This window comes from Scophthalmus maximus, chromosome 15, assembly GCF_022379125.1.
Source record: "Scophthalmus maximus strain ysfricsl-2021 chromosome 15, ASM2237912v1, whole genome shotgun sequence".
Taxonomy (NCBI): Eukaryota; Metazoa; Chordata; class Actinopteri; order Pleuronectiformes; family Scophthalmidae; genus Scophthalmus; species Scophthalmus maximus.
The window spans coordinates 12,945,508-12,970,370 of record NC_061529.1 but is presented as its reverse complement, the minus strand read 5'-3'; the positions used below and the strand labels follow the sequence as shown (position 1 = coordinate 12,970,370).

Here is a 24,863-nt window from a genome sequence, read left to right as displayed (position 1 = left end):
GGGAGCATGTACAGTATGTTCCTGGGAGAAAAGGTTAGCAAATATCAGTTATGTAAGAGCTCGGCCCCACCGGCGGCAACACCAGACATGGCTGGGTGAAGTAGAGCAGACAGGTTAAGACCCACAGTCTTCAGCTATTTGCTGTAGAGTCTGTGTCCCTCCAGTGGTTACAGTGTGTGTGTGTGTGTGTGTGTGTGTGTGTGTGTGTGTGTGTGTGTGTGTGTGTGTGTGTGTGTGTGTGTGTGTGTGTGTGTGTGTGTGTGTGTGTGTGTGTGTGTGTGTGTGTGTGTGTGTGTGTGTTTCAATCAATTGTGAGGCATGATTTATTGAGTTTATGCAGTTTATGACCTGGTATTTCAGAGGTGTGTGTGAGCAGCCTATTTCCTCTGTTTGCAGGATTGACAGGAAGAAGGACAAGGCAGAGAGGAAGATCCTGGACAGCCAGGAGAGGGCATTCTGGGACGTCCATCGACCAGTGGTGAGTTAGTTAAGTCACAAGTCAGTCAAAAGAAAAGGAAAAGAAGGTCAGACGCTGAAACTGTAAAGAGAAAATGGAAACGAACAAAGGAGAAGGAAAGAAAAGAGGTGTAGTTGTGGAGGATGACAATATTTAGCATTCGTAAGCCTGAAAAAAAGGAGCTCTCAGCCCCACACTCCATTCAGCTGGGAGCCCTGTTCTGTTGCAGTGTAGCAGAATCAGATTTGGTGCCAGTCACTTTGCATACAAGCCTTTTGTTCAGCACGGCATGGCTCAATGCACAAACAGCATCGTATTGTTTGAGGAGGAAAAGCGCCGACAATGGACGCTGGAGACAACTCTGTTATCTGACCCAGAAACACTCGCTGTCTCCTGCTGCCTCCCACAGCCAGGCTGCGTCAACACCACGGAGATGGACATCCGCAAGTGCCGACGAGAGAAGAACCCACACAGGGTGAAAAAGGTGAGCAGAGGGAACAGGGAGTGTGGCTTTTCTAACCTTGATATTAATGTCACCAGTGATGTACCCAGGATTATCAGAAGTTCCATTTTATGTTTCAATTTTAGACCAAAAGATTTTTTTTGATCAATTTGATGCAAAGAAAACATTTGCATTTGTGTGTACTCACTTTCTAACGTTGTAAGGAGCAATTTGAGTTATTGATCTTACAGAGTGGGGACATTTTGGTGAGTCCTAACAGCCTCAAATGACCATTTGACTGGTTTGGACTTGGTTTTAAGGTTCAGGCTAGATTAAGGTTTAGGTTCTGGCTGGAGCAAGTGTTGGAGGAATTTAGTTGTGCTGGTTAAGGTTAGGATAAGTCATCAATATTAGAGTCCCTGTTCTTTCAAAACATGATCTCTCCCCACGCTCTCTCCAGTCGGTGTACGGGGTACCGGACGAGGGACAGAGCCAGCCGAGTCCCGTCCACAGCAGCTCCCAGCCGACCAGGAAGCCCACCAAAGAGGACGTGCAGAAGGAGGTAACTCACACTGTGACAGTCGTCTCCTTAGGTCATTACCAGCAGCTGGCCTCGCCTATCCATCATCATGGCAGTAAAAGGGATGCAGACCGATGAGCTGCTACCTTATTTAGCCCCCTCATTAGTCTCTCCTCCCCCCTCTCCGTCAGATTTCCTTCTTGAACATCCAGCTGGACAGACACTGTATGAAGGTTTCCAAAGTGGCCGACAGTCTGATGAGCTACACGGAGCAGTTCATGGACTATGACCCCTTTGTGTCGGCCACCGAGCCCACCAACCCCTGGATCAGTGACGACGCTTCCTTCTGGGACGTGGAGGCGAGGTGAGGCTGGCGGGGCCATGTCGGGATGTGGGATGAGAGGGGTTCACCGGGGGGGGTCATGATGCTTTAAACCAATGCTGATGTCAGGAGGAGTGTGGATGAACAGTACTGATGAACTGCTGTTGTCCTGAATCAGGGGGGATATTTCTGTTTGCATCTCATCTCAACTGAGATCAGAAGGTTGACTGTGTTCTGACATTAGGAGACCACAAGGAAAAATATCCCTCCTGTTCTATTTTATTTTATTCTCATCTAATCTGTTGTTTTGTGGAGCAGCCGCGATCCCAGCCAGCAGCGTGTGAAGAAATGGGGCTTCTCTCTGGAGGAGGCGCTGAAGGACCCGGCAGGTCGAGATCAGTTCCTGAAGTTCCTGGAGTCCGAATTCAGCTCAGAGAACCTGCGGTGAGACTGTCGTACAAATTCTGTCCCATCATCTTAATTTAGTAAATGTTTATTTATTGGTATGGTCCCTCATGTGAGAGTGTAGACCTCGACCTGATGAGTCCAACATTATTATGCACGTGCAAAACCATGTTTGTGGAATCACATTTGATACAGTAACACAGGAGTCGTCAGAATTTCAACTCAGTTCATGACCTTATTAGATTTCGACCACTTGCTGCTGAGGAAAAATTCCTAATACTTAAAGAAACTCAGGTAATACAAATAGCATTCAGTGTGGTGGAAATATTTACTGAAATACTGCTTATGTACATATTTGAGAAACGGCCCGAGTGTGTTCACTTTCTATTTTTTACATTTCACTGATTATCATTACGCAAAATTGCACAGAAACCTGCTACATGGGTGGATTGCCCTTTCAAATTTTTGCATCGGCAATAACATAAATACTGTATAAAACACTGATAACTAATAATAAGCACCTTGATTTCTTAAATACTGCTGGTGTAAACATGTATCCCAACACACTGTACACACGTATTTACCAATCTATTCATTCATTACCTGTTGTCTCTATGTTTTGGAAGTTGTCACTGACTTGACATGACACCTTTGCAGGTTCTGGTTAGCGGTGCAGGATTTGAAGCGGCGGCCGCTCCAGGACGTGTCTGCCAGGGCGCAGGAGATCTGGACAGAGTTCCTGGCCGAGGGGGCGCCGAGCTCCATCAACCTGGACTCGCACAGCTACGAGCGCACGAGCCAGAACCTGAAAGACCCAGGGCGATACAGCTACGAGGACGCTCAGGTGGACTGTCTTGTTTTCCTCATAACTCTCACATGAAGCGGAGCAACTACCAGATACATACATACCTGCACTACACTGTACACATAGATGCAACTGACATAGCCTCCATTGCAACATAGGAAGTTGTGCAGTGGTGCAGAAAAGGTGCCATACTACATCATCATTTTACCGTACTTTGTGAAGTGGGTTATTTAATTGAAAAATAGTTATGTCAGCCTTAAAAGCATGTAGAAGCTCTGTTTTGCAAGTAAAAGGTCCTGAGTACACACACACACACACACACACACACACACACACACACAGGCACACTACAGTCATTTACCTCCCTCTCTCTCATCTACTTGCCCACAGAAACACTGAACCCTTCCACCCCACTCACATTACACAAGTGAATGCGAGGGCACGGAGAAATAGAAAGAGGGAGGAGAGGAGAAGAATGACGGAGTGTGTTTGTGCCAGGGCCTAATGAGGCGAGTAATGCCGTGAATAGGTTGTTCAGTCGGTTCACCGTGGATTCCTCCCGTCTCAAAGTGGGCCGGTGGTGTGTGACGTGCGACGCCGCTCGCTGGCAGCACATTACTCAGCTCCGTCTCACAGACTCATGTCAGCACGCCCAGTTTCCAACACCTGCTTCCAAATCACAATATGCATTACCATAATCAGACTTTTCTTTTTATTTCACTTTTTTATTCACTCCCCTGTTCTCCTTTCATCCCCTCTTCTCTTCCTCTTGCAGGAGCACATATTCAAGCTAATGAAAAGTGACAGCTATGCACGCTTTTTGCGATCCAACATCTACCAAGACCTCCTGTTAGCCAGAAAGAAGGTGAGCTGCGCCCGCTGACCCCGATGTCACCTCCCCTTTTTTTATTTTGTTTCTCATATTGGTTTGATTCCTTGTGTGTGTGTGTGTGTGTGTGTGTGTGTGTGTGTGTGTGTGTGTGTGTGTGTGTGTGTGTGTGTGTGTGTGTGTGTGTGTGTGTGTGTGTGTGTGTGTGTGTGTGTGTGTGTGTGTGTGTGTGTGTGTGTGTGTGTGTGTGTGTGTGTGTGCGCGCGCTGTCAAGAAGTGGACATACTGTTGTTTTTAAATGTTACATGCTGCTACTTCTATGACATTTTTGGGGCCAAATATTGTACTTTTCACTCGAACACATTCATCACCTGGCAGTATGTAAATTAATAACAATATGCTCAAACTTTACCAGCTGCAACGTCAATTATGCTTAAATATCAATGATTATTGTCCAATAATGTAATATACATATACAATGGGACATTCTTGAGTACTTTTACCTTTGGATCTTTAAATACATATCTTATATTCATTAGGGATGGCCCAATCCAATATTCCATATTGGTATCTGGGAAATATTGAACAAAATGACTGGATTGGATATCAGAAGAAATAAGAAGTCAAATACGATCAGATACATTCCGGCATAATTTTTTTTGTTAATTTATTATTATTTAATTAACAATTTACAGTTCAATTAGTTTTTTTGCTTGTTTGAACAGTGCTGACCATAACTAATTCTGCCAAAGGTTCTGTGAGAAATAAAAGAGCAGTATTCCATAACTCAGTCATGTTGCTGGCTATGTATGTTTTAGATGCTAGGTTAAGCAAAGTGCATCCTGAACAATGCATTATTAATTTTTTATTTTACGACTGGGGAAAAGATTGTATCAGATTAGTATTGGATCATAATGGGCAGATACTCAAGGTTGCGGGATCGGATCGGATCGAACACAATATAGTTAGTTATGTTTTTACTGTATAATATACTGCACATGGGGAGAGCAGAGCAATTCAAACAACTCAAGGTTTAAAACTTTGTACTTTGAGGTAATCTGATCATGCCTGTCTGCTGCACAGGGGAGTCGGTTTAATGTCAGTTTGCAGCTTTTGCCTGCCCTTTTATTATAATGGTCTGTCAATCAGCAATTTGACACTGAGAGTATGAGCTTTCTAAGCATCATGAGACTAAAATGCTAACATAGGCCCCAGAGAGTCGAAACCTTTGTGCCCATTTTGCACAGGTGCAGCGAAAAATGCTCAATTATTAAAAATGTCAAGGGGCAGTGGTCAGATGCCAAACACAGAAAAGCTGCTCCGAAAGAGAAGAGAACAGTCATTCTGTATACAAAGAGTAACCAACATACAATATATAGATATGACAAAACACTAAAGTGTATAAGCGTTTGACAGATGCACCCTGGAATTGTTGCAGCGAGTGGTGATTTTGTTATTCTGTATTTGTCGTGTAGCGTGTCAGTGTCATTCTGAGACGTGCACTGCTCAACAAACACTCGTTTGGCTGTTACTGTGTAATATGGAGCTTTTCAGCAAACCACAGCTGCCTCTGTTCATGCTCGCCTTTCTGCCCTCTCCTGTTTGGACACCGCTCCTCCTGCTGGCCTATCACTCACACCACTCCATTCCCTAAAACTGAACCCCCCCCCCCCTCCCTCCCCGCATTGTCCTCGTCTCTGCAATGCTTGCCCCCACCCCCTTCCTTTTTTTCTCTCTCCTCACTTACGACATCCCCCTCACCCCCCCCGGCAAACACCCGTACCTGATCCAAACACTCGCCCTGCTGCCCCACCCCGCCCCTCCCAAAGCAGCAGCCAGCAGACACTGAGCAGGGCCGCCGCACCTCCTTGGAGAAGTTCACCCGCAGTGTGGTAAGTCATTCGACGCTGGGGCTGCTCATAATCACAAACCACACTGGCTGCCTCACTATCAGTGGCTTCTGCAGTTTATAACCATATTACACTCTGTTGTGGCTTTTAGACCTGCAATAGGACGTCAGCGTGTGAATTAGATAACATGCTAGTCACGTGAATGGTTGCAGCTCAGCATTCCAGATACAAATCACCCTGTTGTGTGATTCATAGAGTGCGTCCACTTTCAGCATCTCAGTCTGGTGATGCGTTTTCATTTTTGGATTGACCTTCCAGGGCAAGTCTCTGACAGGAAAGCGCCTGACAGGCCTGATGCAGTCATCCTGACACAGCCTGTGCCGGAGGGACCCCCGCACAGTGGCCCGGGCTGGGGCACAGACGGTGGAGTTGGGCGGGACGGGGCTGCTGTGGAGGCTCTCAGACACTGCTCCGAGGACCGCTGCCACACTGGTGGTGCAGCGCCGCGCCCGCTGGGGGTGAACAAGCCAAAACGGAACCACTGAGGATAAGACAATGCTGACAAAGGAAACCTCAGCCATCACACCACATGGCATGCAACGTTCAGTACAAGCACATCCGGACCGGGGGCCCTCGTCTCATCACTTGGCTGCCAAACGTCTTTGTGAGGCTGTTTGTCAGCTGAGCTGATTAGGTAATGTTGTGATGATTGTCTTTAGTATACATATTTATTGGATATCAAAAGCAACAATGTTTTTTGGTAGGGTGAAAAAAAAAACATTTCAATGTTATTTGCAATGAATTGACTATTGCTTTAATTGTCCTAAAACAGCCGGGGCCGTTCCTAACTCAGACATATACCTGCTTGAATAAAGGGTCAAAGAGGCACATCACCACAAATCTACTTTACAAATGTCTCTGTACTACACAAGACAGCCAGCAATAAATAAAGCATGACACCACTTTTTTTTTTCTTTTTTTAAAGAAATATATCCAACCTCTTTTTATAACCTTGAAATTTATATTATATCTGTTTCTTATAAAGCACTCGACATGTCAGTTAAAAAGCGAACATGGGTTTGGCAATATTCAAGAAAAACAGTCGGTTTCTCCAGTAAATTCATCCACAAAAGTGATTTCTGAAGTCCTAACGCTTCACGCTTCATTACATTCCAAAATCTGGCATAAGGGCTTAACGTAGCATCCACACGGCACTGTTGTACGTTTCATCCAAATGTCTTCGTTGAGGATTGAGGTTTTGTCTCCACGACAGTGCTTTGTAATGAGACAAAAGATGCTTTATAGCAAAAGATGAATTTATTCCAGTTGGTTCACTGTTTTGACAACTTCCAGGCTTCCAAGTTCCTAAACATTTCAGGCGGCACAGTCAAGTGAATCATTTTTCAAACCTCTGCGTGAGAGGGGCTTAGAAATGGTCTGCATGGCTGTGAACCGGTGATTTTGAGGTTTTCTTTCGTTCGAATGTGCTCGGTCACATAACATCCACATGCTCCCACTTGTAGAGTGACTTTTAAAGTGTCCAGTGCCATGGGTCCATCTAGTGGTGGTTATACTACAGGACCAGCAACACAGTTTCAATAATGTACTCAAAACAAAGTGAAGGACATGATGTCAAAAAAGTATTTGTTCTCCAATCATGGAGATATTCCAAGGCCTGCTGCCCAATACGGGATCATTTATGTTGTGTTGTCTTTTTGTACTGCATGATTAGCCCATCTTTTATTTTCTGAAAACAATGAAAACCCGGCCCATGTCTGCTCGGCCAAACGTTTGCCGCAGTTGTCCGGATAATAGTGTCTCGTGTTGTAACGCCAAAGGGGGAAAGTGGTGCATGTTATTGGACCATAACGTGTGGAGTGTTGAATCTCCAAAGAGCCTGGACTGGGGCAACGCGCCTCACTGAATGGACATCAGAGCCCTGAATTGCAACTGGGAACAATCTCAGAGCTCCACTGAACATCAGGGGCCTCCCTGCTCCACTGTGGCTTCAGCCTTCTTCTACGGACAGAAAGTGCTCCGACTCAAAGACATTTTAATCTCACGGCGCCACCGTGAGGCCAGTGACTGCTACAGCGACAGACTGCACCGCTGAATGAGTGAATATTGTTTTCCTACTCTTTAGAGTCGTGCGATGCACTGTACAGGTCATATCAGTAATTATCATCATTATCCATGAATCAGTAACCTCTTGATTATAAGGTAGAGAGAGAGAGACGCTTAACTCGAGTCGATTTTTCCAAATGTTACTCTCAGCACAAACCCAATGACACTATGTACAACGTGCATTGTAGATGGAAATTTTGCTTCATTATCCAAAAAGCACACTTTACTATGATATGGGCACATAACTATGCATGTAACATAATCAGGGCATTTTGTGCTTTTAGTTCCTCAGTCAGCAAGATGACTACTGGCACTCCACAACACTCAAGCACCTGCTATCTATTCATGGGTACCAAATAATAAAAGCTCTGGACCTGTCTGCCATGTGCCCCCGTCTGATTGCTCGTTTTCTTCTGCTTCATTACGATCTGCTTAGTGCTAAACACAAAGTAGAGCCAAGGCTGATGGTAAGTATTGCAGAAATATTGATTTTGGCCTAACATTAATAATAATATAACAATAATAAATGTTTACCATTGAATTGAGGGAGACGATGTTCTTGTCCCCTGTAGACGTGAATATATCTGTACCAAATTTCAAGGCAACCAAACCAATAGTTGTACAGATATTTTTTGACGGAAAGACACGGTCGTCCCTAGAGCCATGTCACTACTTTGTCTTAAAAGCAAAGAAAATGGCATTGCACTTATGTCGACCTATGTGTGACGTCTTCTGTGGACTTTGCTCTGCCGATGTCATCAGGATAATTACTGTGGCTTCAATTTTGGCTGTTATCTTATGAGTGTCCTCAGTTTATGGAAGAGTTCCTTTATATTCTTTAATGGGCTGATTAAAAGGACAATGTAGGGATTATATAGGGATCATATGTTGCCAATAGTACATAGACTCTGCTGCTGCCACCGCTGCTGCCACCGCTGCTGCTGATATAACTTAAACAGACTTTTTTTTTTACTGTACCTATACCGATCAATAAAAGCCCCCTGTGGTGGAGATTATTTTTTGTCATCTTGTTCCTATTTAGAGTCATCAGGTGGTGTTTTTCCTCCGTGCCAGCTCTACGTCTGAGGGTCACTCCAACCTATCGATCCAGTCTGGGATCCTTCTGCTCATCAGTTGCCTCCTCAAGATGACCCATGATCTTTTTCATAAAGAAAAAACAACAACTTGGAGCATTACAATTCATCCTCTATTATTTTCCTTTATTTTTTTTCCAGAACAATAAAAATAGTTAAACAAACGAAGACTTCTTCATTCTCTCCATTTCGACTTGTATTTATAGCTGAAGATGAGACAAATGCCCAATCATGTCCATTTCATCTCCTCTTGGCTCCGTTTCCCGGCCTGATCGTCCCTCTCCACCCTGGCAGGTTTGAAAAAGAGAGTCCCAGGGCCTATTGCTGTGTCTTTGACGAGGTATACAGGCTATTCAATGATTGGTGACACGCCGTTTGAATCGGACATCACTGACGTTTGCATTTGGGAGCGTCTCCTTTTGTTCAGAACTGCACCACACAGGGCCCTGTTTGCACACGGTTGGTAACATTGAGCAGGTTATGACTGATGAAACATGCTTTCATTTAGACTTTAGAAGACACTTTTTAATTTTTTACTGTGGACACACCACATAACTGATACAAGAAGACGTGAAAACTGACGGGTCTCACATCCGCGGTTTGTCCAGAGGAGATGAACTGCTATGTGGAGGGTCCCTGAGGGAAGTGGAGAGAGTTGGTTTGAACGCACAAGCGAGCCATTAACAGACACATAGGATTAATGAGAAGCTTAAAAAAATGGAGCAGCTATTGTTACCTTGCAGTGACACAATAATTACATGGAAGGATGTGGACCTCTTATGCAGCGGGTGCAACCTATGGACCTACAAGGCTTTTTACAGTACTTCAAGCACCTGCTAAATGTCATACAGCAACTGGGCCCCGTAAAGCACTCAACGGAAATGTCACGCAACTTGGATTTTTACAGTTTTCACTTCTCACCAAGCGTGTGGATCTGAGAAGTTATGTATCCGTAGCAACACTATTGTTTTCAAATGCATCGGCGATGAGGTTCACACAAAAATCGACTGAGGCTGCAGATTTTAAACAAAGAGGCGATGGTAAGTGACACCGGGGTAAAATTCCACACAGACGACGTAAAGTCGAAGCTTGTTATTTTTCCTATGTCGCGAGACTGCGGCGTCCCCCAATGCCTCCCGGAAGTTGATTATAACGGGATCCTTGTGTGGCGTCACTGTTCCCTCCTCACCAAACTGAATACAATCACATGAATCAGGGCTGAATGGCTGAACAATCAACAGCAGAGGAAACGAAAGATGCCTGAGTAGTTGTGGCTATTGTGCACCTGATCAGGACAGAGGTATCAATACAGTCTGAACAAACCCAAGAAGTCACACTAATTAAACTTGAAAAGAGTTCAAAACATAGAAATATTGTACAACAGAGAAAATATGCAAAAAAATAAAATAAAAGAAGAAAGAAGAAAGGAGCCCAATGATTAGAGATGAGAGAGGCATAAGAGATATAGCAAAAAACAGACAGAGGGACAGAAGCAGAAAACCTTTGTGTCCATGTCAGAGTATTAATACAGTAGTCCAGAGGTCTGCGTGTAATAGTGGTGGATTCGAGCACCATCTCTATGGCTGGGGGGGTCAGAGGGTCACTGGTCCAATCAGGTTGGAGGGTTCATGGCTGTCAGAGCTGGTTTCCAGTGCAGTGCGGCAGGCTGGCACAGTGATGAGGATAATGACGTCTTAGTGTCACATCGGATCACACAGCAGACACACAGTCACAGAGCAGGAGTGGGCGGGCCGGGCCGCGGGGGCTCCCCAACCCACCCGTCGGGCACAACGCAGTCCGAAGACCTGGTCTTTAGTGTTCCCATAGTTCAGTGGAGCTCCAGCACAGTGCAGGGAGGATCAAAACGAAGCTGGATGTAGTCACATATCAAATGTTCAGAGGGGATCGATACACATCGTCGGGGAGCAGTTGCTTCAATTAGGGCCGTGTGGCCGGTAAGAATCGGTGGACGTCTATTCATCCGCTTCAGTTGCTTATTTTAGGCCCAAACCCGGAGGGACCCGAAGGCTCATTAGTTTGAGGGTTAAATCCTCTTCTTCACTGGTCACCCCCCCGACTCTGGGCCAATGTGCTGAGTGCTCCTATATAAACACACACACACACACAAACACAACATGGGTTAGACTCACACGTTAATTCATTTGATCAAAAGCAAACACTATAATCTAATGTGAGCATGCTAACACGCTGATGTTTAGCAGGATCACTGCTCCTCGTGTTTGTAAGCATGCCAACATTTGCCAATGAGCACTGAACACTTTGACTGTCGTTAGTTTTGCAGCTTGGAAAGAACTGAAATGTTCGACCTGTATGTGGTGCATGAGGAAAAGACAGGCAATCACCAAACTCATTAGGGTTCATCCTCTGGGGCCCATGACTGTCTGCAACAAATTCCTCTAAACTCCATCCAATAGTTACATTTGAATCTGACGCAGGTGGACAAACTGACAGACAGGGTGATTATTCCATTTTGCAAACCCAGATTACGCCAAATGTGCTGGATTATAAAATTAACAACAATGTATTTAGTCTGAATCGAGTTTACATTGACAATATCTGCAATTTATATTGTGACATCACTTCATGCATTAGCAGTGTGAACAGTCAACGTTCCTAAATGAGAGAAGGACCTGTTGCTTACCTTTCTTTCTTTTTTTTTTTAAAAACTCCACCATATTTGTAAAGACTATTCGTAGACTTCTTCATCCAAACATTTCCAGTGGCAGTCCATTCATTGGTTCCTTCATTTTGAAAAACAAGTTTAATCCAAAGTTTGAGGAGGAAGAGGAGGCCTTCATTGTAACAGCCACTATAGATTCAAAAACATCTAGTAGCTCAAGTATGGGTCTGCAGTGACATTCAATCAACCCCCCAAAATTTGTTCATGTCTTCAGATTCTTCGGTTGTTCAATTTTTCAGATTTTTCTCCAGTGTTTTTTTGTTCATTATATTCATTTTCCTTCTGCTCCAGTGAGGGGGGGGGGGGGGGACGACTCCAAAAACATCTTCTGTTTTACATGAAGGCCAAGTCACTTGTCAACAAACACTGAGTCGTTCCTTGCCTTGAAAGTTAATATATATATATATATATATATATATATATATATATTTATATATATAAAAAAGAAGTTCATAAATTATTCAACAATGTTCAGTAGATAAAATACCACTTGCATTTCTGTCCTGAAATTATCACTTTGTGCTTTCTGCAAACAAAAAAACATTGAAAAAGAAGCAGCAAATTTTTGCCAGAGGTTAATCCATCCATATATATATATATATATATATTTTAAAAAAAAACATTGTCTCTTCTTGAAATCTTAGAGGTTCGCTCTATCTGTGTCGATTGGATATTCCATTGCTGTTTGTGGCGGGCTCCTCCAGCTCGTCGTCTTCAAAGCCATGAAAGGTGGAAGTGTCGCTCTCCGAGGTGGTGCCGAACAGCTCCTCGGCTCCGGTGAAAGCCCCGTCTTCCTTCTCTTCTCCGCCGACGGCTGGGACACAGGACAGAGTCAGTGAGCAGGTGACGGAAAAAAACAAACGGCAGACAGCACCACAGACTAAAAAAGGAAGAAATCTCATCAAATCATATCACAAGGCAAGAGCATCTACTGTACTTCTTCCCAATCGTCAGTGGCGAAGACGCTATTTGGGAACAGTTTGAACACAACAAAAAGTTGGATATCCACTCACTTGTACATCGGCAGGATGAGCAGGCCGGCCCAGATTTACCCGTTTTCTTGTTTGAACCCTGGCATTTATTACAGTAGTTGCTGGGAATGCTGGTCCCACTTGGACCCTTTGGACCTGTGAGGCATTTCCATAAGAACAAGACTTGGTCAAAACCTAGTATGTGGCTGGACTGTGTGGAACTGCAATAATCACCGAGCATCAGCCGCTTTCAGCTCTTTATCTGTCTAAAAAAATATGCATCTTCTTACGTTTGTGTCTGTCGGCCTGTGGTGCAGAGGGGGATCTGGACGCCACCGTGTTCCTCTCTCCAGCTCTGTTCTCCTCCGCCAGGTGGGAATGGGTGTAGTGGTAACTTAGTCCCGTACGGTTCCTGTAGCGCTTTGCACAGACTGGAACAAACAGGCAGATGTTCAGATGTTTTTCCTTAAAGCCTTTACAGGCTTCAATATCCTGATTTCAGCCCCAGACAACATAATAAGCATGTCTCAGTTTCAAAGCACCAAGGACACTCTTTAACCAGAGAAAAGTAAGGTAACAAGGGGGCTGAATCAATAATTACAGCACTTGCATCACTACCACACAATCCATGAAAACAAATATCCTTAAACAACAACAACAACAACAAATCTAGGTACCTGAGGTCGAAGATTTTGAGTTCTGCTTTTGTTTGTATCTGTCTGAAACAGAAAAAACAAAGCAAAGAGGAGGAGAAAACAATGTGAGTATGTGTTGTTGCTCAGTAAAATCCAAAACACCCCAACTGGAATTTCAAACATGCAACTTGCATGTACAGGAATATTTGGGACTATAATAACAAGTTCTGCTTTCATCCTTTGGTTTCATCTGTAAAAAGTGTGTTGGTGATCCAGTGACACTGGTTGGACTTTCTGACAACAATCACCCCGACAATTAAATTCTTGATATATGGATATTCAAGAGATTTACTGTATAAGGGGTAGGAAGAGGACAATAACTATGTCTGAGATCCATTAGGAAAATTTGAATTTATAAAAAGTAATACAGTAAATATCTGTATTTTATGTTTAGAATTATGCAAACGATATAAGGGGTGAACTTTTGTCAGGACTTCATGTACACAATTCACAGTACTTCTTTAGGAACTGTTCACATTACATTACATTTAAGACTCTTATAGTGAAGGAGGCTCAGTAAGTGTCAGAGAAATCAGACTACACAGAAATTGCCACATATTGTGAACTCAGCATTTTACTCTCACCAGTTGAGAGGAGAGAGTAAAAAAAACCTGATGATTCAGAAATGATCTCCACTTACTGTCACAGACGTATGGCTTGTCATTATTCAGATCTGTCCTCCTGCGGCCTGAACCCCGGCCCTGAGGAAAGCATACCCCCATTAAAGGAACATGTATCGTCCAACATGCACATACAATATCACATTCATACATATACTGTATATGTGTATGAAAAAGGCATGTCTTTGCCACTGACTCAGCAAACAAAACACACCAAGTTTAATGTGATTTCTTGTGATTCAAGATTTTTATTTTTTAAGAGACATAGATGCAGATCTTCCTGAACTTAAAGTGGAATCTCGGTTACTGAAGAAACACGACAACTGGAGTCACTTACTCTTCCTTTGCCCCGATGTCTCCTCTTGGGAGTGTCCACCTCGAAGTCATCATCATCGTTGAAAGCGTCTTCTGCTGCATCGGCTTCAAGAACCCTCTGAGAGAGAGAGAGAGAGAGAGAGAGAGAGAGAGAGAGAGAGAGAGAGAGAGAGAGAGAGAGAGAGAGAGAGAGAGAGACAGAGAGAGAGACAGAGAGAGAGAGAGAGAGAGAGAGAGACAGAGAGAGAGACAGAGAGAGAGAGAGAGAGAGGGGGGGGGGGGGGCGGTTTGAATACTCATCTCTGACTATTATCTGTGTATTTTGAATTTCTGATCATATCATTTATTGAATTAATTTGTGTAGGACGAGTAGGATGAATTTAAAAGTTATAAAGCATGGTGTCCCAAACTTTGTTTTCTTACATGTTCATGTTTCCACAGGTACATTATGTAGTATGTTGAGTGTGATGTGGAGATACGACTGCTTTGGCAGGATTGCAGAGATCAGTAATATATTTGGACTGATAAAAATACTGAATATAAACTAAAGTTTCATTCTATAAAAAAAATTGGCATCATTTTTTGGACCAAACTCATTATTTCCACATAAAACAGTGAGCAAATGGGATATCAAAGTTGAAGCAGTTCACTCTCGGCGAGACAGCAGTCGGCTAACGAGCCCCGCAGGTCATCCGGAAAAACTTGGCAAGTTGCCTTGACAACCAGTTGGGGCTGCGCTCTCAGAGCCGGGGCTCTCTGTTTGGCTGACGAGCTTAACCAAAGCAACGCACGCACGCACGCACGCACGCACGCACACACACACTGAACCAACCTGGATCTCCAGCAGACTCTCCTCGTCGTTCTTAGCGTTCCTCTTGTCTAGACCCTCTCCTCGCAGCAGAGCCTCCAGTGTGGTGCTCTGAGCCGGCAAGGTGTCCTTGGACATGAGGCCTCCGTCTGCACAAAGACAAAACCCGGCAAAACAGTATGACTCATCAAAGCACCGGCTAAGTGTTTATACTATCACATCATGCCAACACGTGTCTAACGTGTGTATCTAGAGCTGCTTACAGACATGCCCAGAAGATTTTTTTTCCCTGAACTTTTCCGGAGGGTCTGTATGTGAGAACGCAAATGTCCGCAATTTTTCAGGTATTCTCCTGAGTTCTTGTCTGAAAACAGCTTAGGTGTAATCGAAGCAATGAAACCTGTAAATTGCTTTGGATCCTAAAGCTGCAATATCCTACAGTCCTTTAGTGTGTGCTGTTTCTCCTCCTGCATACCATCACGCAACATAACTGTGACAAGAATCAACTTTACAATCTCTGTGAGCAGCTGTCTAAAGGTATATTTACATTATTATCACCCCCTAATAAAAGCAACGGTTTGTCATATGAGCTGTCTTGAATATATATATATATATATATATATATCTTTTTGCCTTCAACAGAATGTGTCACGACAACTATTTTCACGGCTCTATATTACTGACAACACATATGGTTTCATTCTGAAAGCGAAAGCATCGTCACTGGTGAGCTTTCACTAATGCCGCACTGTTGCAGGCCGACTTTGTCTGCAGGAAACTCTGAGGTACAATGTAGTTAAGTGGCTTATCCCTTTAACCTGAACACATCACGCAGACGTCTCCTCCTACAGTGAGCTGACGACCTGAACAAACATTGTTGGAGGAGAAGCAAGTTGAGCAGACAAAGCTGAGCAAATAAAAAGCGTTGACAGTCGGTTGGCTCCGCACATCTTACAGTATTTACTAAATCTCTTCTCCACTGAGAGCTTCACGATCATCCAGCTTTTCCGTGGACGTTTGAAAAGAGGACACACACTTCAAGAGACCCCTCTGACTCCGGCTTTCTATCAGCCCTTCATCTCACCACTGCGCCCACAAGAAAGACTTCTGCAGAATATTGAACATGAAGTGCGGAAGCAACACAGGACGCCATGGGTGAGACACAGGCGTGACGAGCAGATACAACACGCCTCTCTAAAATGGGGCCCCCCTCCACCATGTGGCGGCAGCCCCTCACCATTGTGTCTGCACACGTTGACTTTCAACTCTCCGCGACGAGACAGTCCCCCCCCCCCCCCTCACGCACACCTCCCTCCCCCCTCCCCTCCTAACCCATGCGAGCTGGGGGGCTAAAAATAGCGCCAGCAGCAGCCTGCAGCAGGGAGCTGATTCTGCATGCAGCCCCAGTCTCTAGCACACCACGAGTTCGACAGCGAGACAGACTCTGGCTGCTGCCCTGTGCTCGCCACCTCTGGCCAGCTGCACGACGTGCTCTGTAGAAGAGACGCCAGGTCAAATCAGGGTATGTTTCCCCTCTGATGGGCACTGGCAGACAGCGCATACAATCCACTGTTGTTGGAGAAGGGAAGGGACGGCAGGGTGGTGGTGGTGGGGTCTTTGCGAGAGCCAGCTCAGTGGAAAACAATAGGCTACAATGGGATGTGTTTGGGAAACAAAGGCTTGGTTCTATGTCACTCTCTCTCTCTCTCTCTGCTCTCTCTCCATCTTGCGTTCTCTCTTCAGGCTCTCCTCCTCTCTCTTACTTTCTCAACTTCCCAAACATTTTTCCTTCCACCAGGCAATGCAGAAAATACAGCATCGTGGTGACGGCGCGTCGTCTCCAAACACAAACACAGAGACAAATTAAAATACGAAACATAATATTTCTATCCTTTGTCACGTTCATTAGGATAGTGCAACATCCCAGTTGACATGGGAGGCGGTAAGTAGAAAATAAGATACCGGGAGAAAATACTGTAGCGGAGAGTGTAAACGTTTTGAGTGAGCTGCTCCAAAGTGGCAGCCCGAGAAAGTCAAACTACATTCAATAACATTTATTAAATACTGTCTGCAGTGGCCGAACTCGGTCTCGCTGCTCCCAGCAGTGGTAAATCTAATTACATGTTCTACTTCTCACAAAACAAGTTTACCAGCCGGGGTGAACACAGTCCCATTTCAGCTCCGGAAAAATGACTGGCAGCCTGTTCTGCTCAGTGTGCGGAGACAGAGTGATATGCTTTCAGCGAGATTATTCCAGATCATCACCAGTAATCACATGAGCTGAAGGAGGTGGGTGGGAGACAGGGGGGGTGGTGGTGGTGGTGGTGAGGGGAGACGGCTGAGCGGGAAGAGAAACTGAGAGGAGCAGGTAGTTTAAGGACACCAGGCGGCAGCGTCTTACCGAGCTGCAGGCCGTAGATGCCCAGGCGGGGATCCGTGGTGTTGTGCAGCCGTCTTTTCTTTCTCCAGCAGCGGGCGGGGTACGTGTACATCTGTCCAGCTGAAACCCCTGCATGACAACAGCGACACACGTCACAACAACATTGTGTCGTTTCTGGACACATTTTGATAAAAAAATGGTTTTGGATTCATAGTTTAGTTCCTAGTAATGTTTTTACTTAAAGGACGTGTTTATATGTTTTCTTTTATGTGACCAACAAACCAAAACCCCAAAATATTCACATTTACAATCATATGAAACGTAAATGATCCCGACCTTGTTTTACATCATATGTACATCAGTTGAGGTTGAAAGGCAATCAAAGATTAATCAAAACATTATTTAAAACCCTAGCTTATAGCCTTAGATACTGTCTATGCAGACATCATTTTTACAAGCTTAATCGATCAATTTCAACTTTTGCTTAACACTCTTTGTATGTATGCGCGCGCGTGTGTGTGTGTGTGTGTGTGTGTGTGTGTGTGTGTGTGTGTGTGTGTGTGTGTGTGTGTGCGCCCACCTGGGCTACGGTGGTGCCGCTCCATCCAGATGTAGCAGTTGTTCTGGGCGACACCGGTTTGTGAGTCCAGGAATGGCAGGCGGACGCTGCGTTCGGCACACAGGCGGGCATTGTAGCTGCGGCACTGCTCAATGGCCTCCTTATAGAACTGGTCGCCCAACCTGCCGGAGGGGGGGGGGGGGGGGGGGGGGCACACACCTGTTCAGTCAATTTACAGAATCTATGATATGCAAATAAACCTTGTTATCCTGTGCGAGTGCTGTGATATGGCCTGTTGTTTTACTGGCCTACATATCATAGAATTGGTTAGTTGCTACAAGATGATAAAAAGCAGATCAATTCGACATAAGGAAAAAATAACAAGTTGCTTCTTTAAATGGTTAAATGGAAATTCTCCTCAACCAAAATAATGCTGTTAGCGTCTGTTCGGACTTCTAATCCGCCCTGTTCAATATCAGCATCAAACTGATAAGTCTGCCAAGTCTCCGTCCTCTCTCTAACTTGCCATTGGGGAAAATATGTAGGAAATAAACTGAATAAAAAGCAATGAAACCAAGTGCGACGACTCTGCTGCTTCCACTACTGAGGTCTAACATATCATTTACCTCTGTGGGCTCTTTGTATGATCCGATTCTCGATGGAAAGTTCGATTCTCGTGATAACATGACATGAAGTCACTCCTCTGACAGCAAGCAGCGAAGTCTCTCACTCTTGAGTTCCACTTTTCTTGGTGCCACTGAGATTTTGGCAGTCCCTCGGGGTGTCACAGTTAATATTCAGAGTGAAATGGGGGAGGATATTTCACATTCAAGCCCTCATTCGCTGCCACACGCCTAGTATGGTAATTAGCCTACTTAATTAATCTCAGCAGAGTGCCTAGCACAAGGGCAGGTTCTAATTTGACTACATCAAAGATGAGGGTAAACGCTTCAACTCCAAAATCATGGTAAGGTACTTTGTATGTGATTTTGATGGTGCGCTGTTATATCAAAGGGCAGACGGGGCAAATCATACTGCAGCAACCAGTTCTTGTAGTATGAACATCTCCACATCCGCATAATGAAGTTCCCCCACATGTTCGCAATTACAACATTAGGAAGACGGCCATTTTGAAGTGAAACTAATGAGCTACGGGCTGCGAGTCAAGCCTGGAATCTTAAACTAGAGGTGGAGGAGGTGGGAGGCTGATTTGTCAGCGTCTTCCAGATCCTGCTCTCCTTCCTGCCCCCCCCCTCTCTCACTTTGCCTCTCTCTCTCTCTCTCCAAGTCTGTCTTTACCCCTTCCCCTCCACGAGACGACGTCCAGCAGATGAACAGCCGTGTTAGGAATGCTGTCCCGCACAAAGCCCAGACAAAGCCACAGTGTGCGAGGCTTCCTGGGAAAGGGAGGCTTCGTGTCAGTGTGTGACTGAGAAGAGTAAACAGTCACAGGTACAGGGCGAGTGCGGGGAGGGGGGTATTTGGATGAGGAGACGAGGGGAAGAGGAAACTAAAAACATCAAGGCAGCGAGGCCGAGTGCAAAAAAGGCAGGTGACCAAAAAATATAGCTTTCTTTTCTTCCTTCAGCTTGTAACAATCATACCAAGACAGTAGCTTTATTGTAATTAATAATCTTATCGTTACTTCTCAGATGTCATACAGCGTGACAAAGAGGAGAAAACACTAGTTTCTCACATGTACCAGCACTTTCGCAGGCTTTAAGGAGGCAGCAAGGAGAAGATTCAAACCAAGGTTTGACCAAGGTTTTCCATAAAAACACCAAATCCCCGTCAAGCTATCGCATTTGCCCGCCCTGCCATGCCTTGATATCAACACACATTCCAAATGAGACGCACCGTGACATATCAGTTTACTGAACGCAGACGTGCTGACCAGCTGTAAACGCTCCCCGAAGCCCACCACCAGCCCGCGCTCGCCACAGAGCAACAAGAGACTCCTGACATTACTCGAGAGCGAGATGCGGTGCTCATCAGTCTCGATTGAAATGTGCCAAGGGGGAGGGACACGCGCGGGGGGCTGAGGGAGTGAGAGTGGGCAAATAAGTGGCGAAAGTCTTCTGGTGGTTGAGGCCTGTCTGTGCCACGACAGGGCGGTGTGCGCTCTCCATCAGGGCATCTGCCGCCCGGGGCAGCAGGTGTGCCGACTTTAGGTGAGAGATCTTTCTGACACTTGTAATGAGCGACAAGACCCAAACGTGTGACAACGCAGGGGGAGAGAGGGGAGGCGCATCTCCCTCTCACAGACACACTGACACACACACTCGACCCCTGTCCTTCGAAATCAGAGGTTCAACAATAAATAAAAAATTATCAATATGAATAAATTATCACAACTTGGCTCTTCACTTTTATAGTTGTACTCGGCAAATATACAAATACAATCGACTTGTTTGGAAGAGAACACACAAGGCAACTGGTAAATTCATCATCCAAACGTGTCTGTTGTAAACGTCCATCACAGATGGGTTATAGACCAGCTTCCTGGTTCACCTTTGACCCACTGCACTTAAGTTGTGGCCACAAAGTTTTCCAGTGCGATGAAGTACTGTTACTGACACACATTCAGTCTCACCTACAAACAGAGCAGTTTGAAATCATTGGTTCCCAAAGTTTGGGGCTCAAGTGACCCCTTGAAATGAAACAACGTCTGCTCGTGAGCACCAACAACTTAGTATATGTCCACCAGTGGAATATTGTTTAGCAGAGATACATACTTTCCTGCTTTCTTCTTAATCATGTTGAAACCCCTAAGTTCTAACTTGCATCCCCGTTTGTTTACAACCTGTCTGACTGATGGAAATAAGTAACAGCCAAAACTAGGCCAAAAGACAAATAATTAGGACACAGGTTAAACCAAAAAGGTTCTTTTTTCAATGCACATGTAATTTTCTCTCAGTCAAAACCATAGAGTTTGGTGAAGACGTGAAGTAACACAGGATCATGGAAGTTGTTGTCTTGCCGTCACTGCAGGCGGCTTCTCCCTGTCTCCCCTATCCCCGTTCTCCATCTGCAGATAACCCTCTGAAACAAATGGACCTGGTGATCACAACCAGTTATAGCACTTGACTAATGGACACAGCACGTCTCACAAGGGCAGCATGTTGAAAATTACCAAAATAAAAAAGGTGTTTTATAAAAATGTAGCCTAAAAAAACTGGATAAATAGTCAATTCACGACGGCTTCTGGCAGACAACCAAAACGCCGCATGTATATGACGCCATTGACAAGCGACTAAATGTAACAAACGGTTATGACCTGAATAAAATCACGGATTTCCCTGGGTTTGAACTTGTTTGAAACATTTGGGATACGTCAACAAAATATACAACATAGAGTTTAGTCATTTTTTGAGACGTTACATACTATAGGCTACCTTCAAGTTCAACTCGGCCTATGGTTACAAAAACCTAGGGACTCAAAGTGAACTATAAACTGATTCTGATTTCACGTGTCAGGGCTTAAAAACAAAAAAGAATGCCTTCAATATCTTCCAGCTGAGTAGAGGAGGTGAGTGTGTGCATGAGGGAGTGAAAAACAAAAGCAAATCTTGTGGCCAGCAGTGGCCTCCGCTATCAGAGTGTTCCTGTCAACGGTTTGCCGCGTCACATTGGCTGCGTCCGTAATGTGAGCAGGTGTCAACACTTGTTTTGCATATCCAATGAAAAAAACTTCTCAGTTTTGCAGGAGGGCAGCGCACAGTGATCTGCGGCCACATAAAAACTCCCTGTATCGACTTTAACGCGGGCAAGCATTCAGAAGATGTGATCGATGATGATCTAAAAACACAACTCCAGTCTCGTCAACTCTGTTCAGGAGGGGGGTTTTTTTATTTGCAGGTGCACTGCTATTTTACAGGAAGCTACAGCTACCACATGTCAAGGGTGAGGAAGGAGGAGGAGGTAATATAGAGTGACTGCATTCTTACATCGACCTCTGATTACACCAATCAGAACCACAGTCTGGGTGCACCTCCACACTCGCGTGCCAATAAAGAGCAGGCCTGACTCACTCAAAGTGCAGGCTACTCAACACCAGAGACGAGGCAGCCGATGAATGGGGACCGAGCCGATGTGGCAGGAAGACAACCAACCTGTCGAAACCTCCAGCTGTGGCAAAAGAAATTTAATGAGCGACTTAATGAGCTTCTTTATTAATCAAAAATATTCCAGCCTCCATTTTAATCAGCAGATTTTGGAGATTACCAGAAGCGAGGGACAGACCTCACACGGACGTGCACGGGCTCGCACGCCGCAGCTCCGTCTGCCACCAGCGTCTCCACAACAAAGTCAAAGCCGCGTTTCATTTCCCTTAAGTGAATTGACTTAATGCAGGAGAAAAGAAAAAAAAGAAAAGAAAAAAAAGGTCAAACTGGTCCACAGGAGCGACATCCAATTAGTGTCAAGTGTGTATAATTATAATCTGACAAACTTGTGAAATGAAGTCAGAAACCCGAGACAGAGGCTAATTATAGCAGATTGAAACACTTCATTAAGCACAGCTTATGGCGAGGAGACATTTCGCATCAGAATGCTAAAACGTCCCAGGGACGAGACGAGAGGACGCATGCTGGAGCGTGTCTGGACACAAGAGAGGGGAAACAGTTCGACGTGGTAATAACGATATGTGACGAGAGAACAGAAAAAAAAGGAGCCGCGAGGAAGTATTTCGTTTCTCCAACATATTCCTCAAACACTTAAAACATCAGCAGCTCCACTTGCCAGCGGGGGGGGGGGGGGGTGTATCCTGCCATTCAACGATAGTGGGAGGAACTGTGAAGGAGGAGGACGCTGCTGCAGAAGAAGAAGTGCTAGCACGCTCCAGTCATCTCGTGTGGAAATAAAGACTCAGGAGGAATTCAGCTTTTTGCAAAAGAGTCTATTTCAGAGCATCGTGCAATGAGTGTGCAGGTGGAGGAGGGGAAGTGCAGGGGGGTGGGGGTTGAATTGCTAAAGGCCACTTTGACAGGACATTCAGATACAGACTGTGACTGTTCAGTGATGTGTCACATCCCAGGATATCACAGAACGAACGCAGGCTGCAGGGACCTGCATATTATCAAAATAGTCTTGAAAACAAGTCATGTCACTGTACAATCGAAAAACCTCAGGTATCAAAAACCATCCTTCTGCATGCTCTCCCGTAGGTGTAGTAGCAGTAACAGTGGGTGCTGTGTGGTCCTCTCCTCCTGCCACAGGCCACGAGGTGTCAGGGCGCCTCCGTGGAGGAGCAGATGGTTCTCCTGCCTGTGCTCAACACTTCCCTCCCTGTCGGAGCATCTCTCTCTCTCTCTCTCTCTCTGACAGATGGGCCCAGGATCCTGGACCAAGCTAATCTCCAGCACTCCTCCACTTAAAGGCACAGCCAGCGGAGATGCTTTGCTCTGTGCATTAACACACAGTCCCGGAGAGAGAGAGAGAGAGAGAGGGAGCCACGGTGACCATCCCAGCACATCGGTGCACGGGCTGCCTGCTGCTGTCACGTCCAGCCATGTGTGTGCATGCATTTTGTGTACACACACACACACACACACACACACACACACACACACACACACACACACACACACTCAACACTCAACTAAATGATGGGCTGGTTTGAATGACAAAGGGAGCAGGAGTCCTACAGCTGTGTCCAACTTACAGTAACACGTCTCCCAGTGGAATAGGTGAAACAATACCGAGGAACAAAGGAGGAGTGGTGGGCGAGGGAGGTGGAGCGTCCCTCGGAAGTTGGGGGCCACAGATGACCGGCGCACGGGGCCGTTCGAGCGCGGGGCGACAGCCTATTTCCACCGGCGGACTCGCATCGCTGGCCACTTTGGTCGATTTGGCCCCTGGCGAGCGTGCACACACAAAACGCCTCCCCCCCCCCGCGTCTGCGCTCGGGAGCAGGCGAAGTTGACATGTCGACAATTCACAGCGACTGTAAAAAAAAAAACAACAACCCGACTTTCGGAATGTCAGGCGGATGCTCCGCCGCCGTGCCGCGGGGCCGAGCGCGGAGGGAAATCGGCTTTCAATTATTCGGTGCGGCGCAAGAGGCACGCTGCTCGACAGTTTCGGAATAAAATGTGTAGCCCAGGAGAGACGACAGTCCCGCGGGTTGAGCGCAACGCCGTGCGGAGCAGAGGCTCCTCCGGCGGACGCACAGTGACAGGCAGTCCCGCGCACACGTTTAACACTAAATGATACAAAATCTCGTGGAATAAAGGAGAACTGTGCGGAGGCTACTTTGCCATGCAAGAAGTGCACTGAATCGATTCGGACAGCTCTATCCGCCGTGCGCACACGACGGGGAACGGCATGCACTAACAGCCGGTTGTAACGCGCGAGTTGGCAACAAAGTAATTACTCAACAATATCCTCAATGTCTAAATTACTTACGCTTTTAGTGGATTCTGAATGACAGCCGCCATTTTGCTACAATGTAATGCAATATCGGCGTCTTGCAGTTCTGAGGGAAACCTACGGGAGTCGACCAATCAGAGCTCGGGCTGAATTCGTGGACCAATGCATCTGCAGGCACAGGCGGGCGGGGCGTGGCCTAATGGGGGTAAACTGTCAAAATTATTTTAAAGGGTTTTCCCTTGTATTTAAATCGTACACAACTGAATTACAGCACTTTTAAAGAGACCCTCACTGTGGCTGGGATACACAACAGGAGCAGCCCCCCCCCCCCCCGCCTTGCCAAGTGCAAGTGGCAAAGAATATGAACATGGATGCTGGTTTAATTATTTATTTAAAATAATTATAAATCATTCATCATTAATAAGCACAACATTTTTTTTCCCTCACTCTTATCTGAAGCTGAAGTGGAGGAGAGGAATGGAAGTGGAGCTCATAACACCCAGGCGTGGACACGATCTTTTCCTCCCACATACAGTACAGTGAGAGGTATGTCGAAGGGAGATTTAAAAACACACACACACACTAAAGACAGGGATG

At 45.5% G+C, this 24,863-nt stretch overlaps 2 protein-coding genes across 9 annotated transcripts in view; one reads left to right on the top strand and one right to left on the bottom strand.

Moving 5' to 3' along the window:
* LOC118286137 (regulator of G-protein signaling 6-like) overlaps positions 1-8,133 on the top strand; it is a 38,994-nt gene extending 30,861 nt beyond the window's left edge. For 3 of the 6 annotated variants that reach the window (XM_035610318.2, XM_035610314.2, XM_035610316.2), the window contains 9 exons: positions 397-478; positions 867-941; positions 1,360-1,461; positions 1,611-1,783; positions 2,060-2,185; positions 2,804-2,990; positions 3,727-3,816; positions 5,610-5,672; positions 5,949-8,133. In XM_035610318.2, the coding sequence (XP_035466211.1) occupies positions 397-478; positions 867-941; positions 1,360-1,461; positions 1,611-1,783; positions 2,060-2,185; positions 2,804-2,990; positions 3,727-3,816; positions 5,610-5,672; positions 5,949-5,999 (949 nt within the window). In that variant the 3' untranslated portion in view covers positions 6,000-8,133. Of the gene's footprint in view, positions 1-396; positions 479-866; positions 942-1,359; positions 1,462-1,610; positions 1,784-2,059; positions 2,186-2,803; positions 2,991-3,341; positions 3,461-3,726; positions 3,817-5,609; positions 5,673-5,948 lie in introns of those variants that run through there. The other 3 variants (XM_047337759.1, XM_047337760.1, XM_047337761.1) reach the window with 3 other exon arrangements.
* An 820-nt stretch (positions 8,134-8,953) lies between these two features.
* Positions 8,954-24,421, bottom strand: LOC118286138 (zinc finger protein DPF3). 3 transcript variants are annotated; one of them, XM_035610325.2, is made up of 11 exons: positions 24,303-24,421; positions 17,919-18,079; positions 17,360-17,467; positions 14,983-15,107; positions 14,173-14,268; positions 13,856-13,916; positions 13,198-13,239; positions 12,811-12,951; positions 12,563-12,676; positions 11,511-12,363; positions 8,954-10,950 (listed from the first exon to the last, which is right to left on the bottom strand). In XM_035610325.2, exons 1-10 carry the CDS (start codon positions 24,332-24,334, stop codon positions 12,203-12,205), a joined length of 1,041 nt encoding a protein of 346 aa, XP_035466218.1. In that variant the 5' UTR covers positions 24,335-24,421; the 3' UTR covers positions 8,954-10,950; positions 11,511-12,202. The 3 variants fall into 3 exon arrangements, with proteins under 3 accessions (XP_035466218.1, XP_035466216.1, XP_035466217.1); XM_035610323.2 differs by lacking the exon at positions 24,303-24,421 and adding an exon at positions 18,524-19,187; XM_035610324.2 differs by lacking the exon at positions 24,303-24,421 and adding an exon at positions 18,524-19,187 and having other exon boundaries at positions 8,954-12,363.
* Positions 24,422-24,863: the final 442 nt, after the last annotated feature.

Coding starts and splice junctions, on each gene's coding strand:
- LOC118286138 (XM_035610324.2), bottom strand. CDS start 18,588: ATGTCATGTTATCACGAGAATCGAACTTTCCATCGAGAATCGGATCAT. Junction 18,080..18,523: donor CATACAAAGAGCCCACAGAG/GTAAATGATATG, acceptor CCCCTCCGGCAG/GTTGGGCGACCAGTTCTATA. Junction 12,677..12,810: donor ACAGGCCGACAGACACAAAC/GTAAGAAGATGC, acceptor AATGCCTCACAG/GTCCAAAGGGTCCAAGTGGG.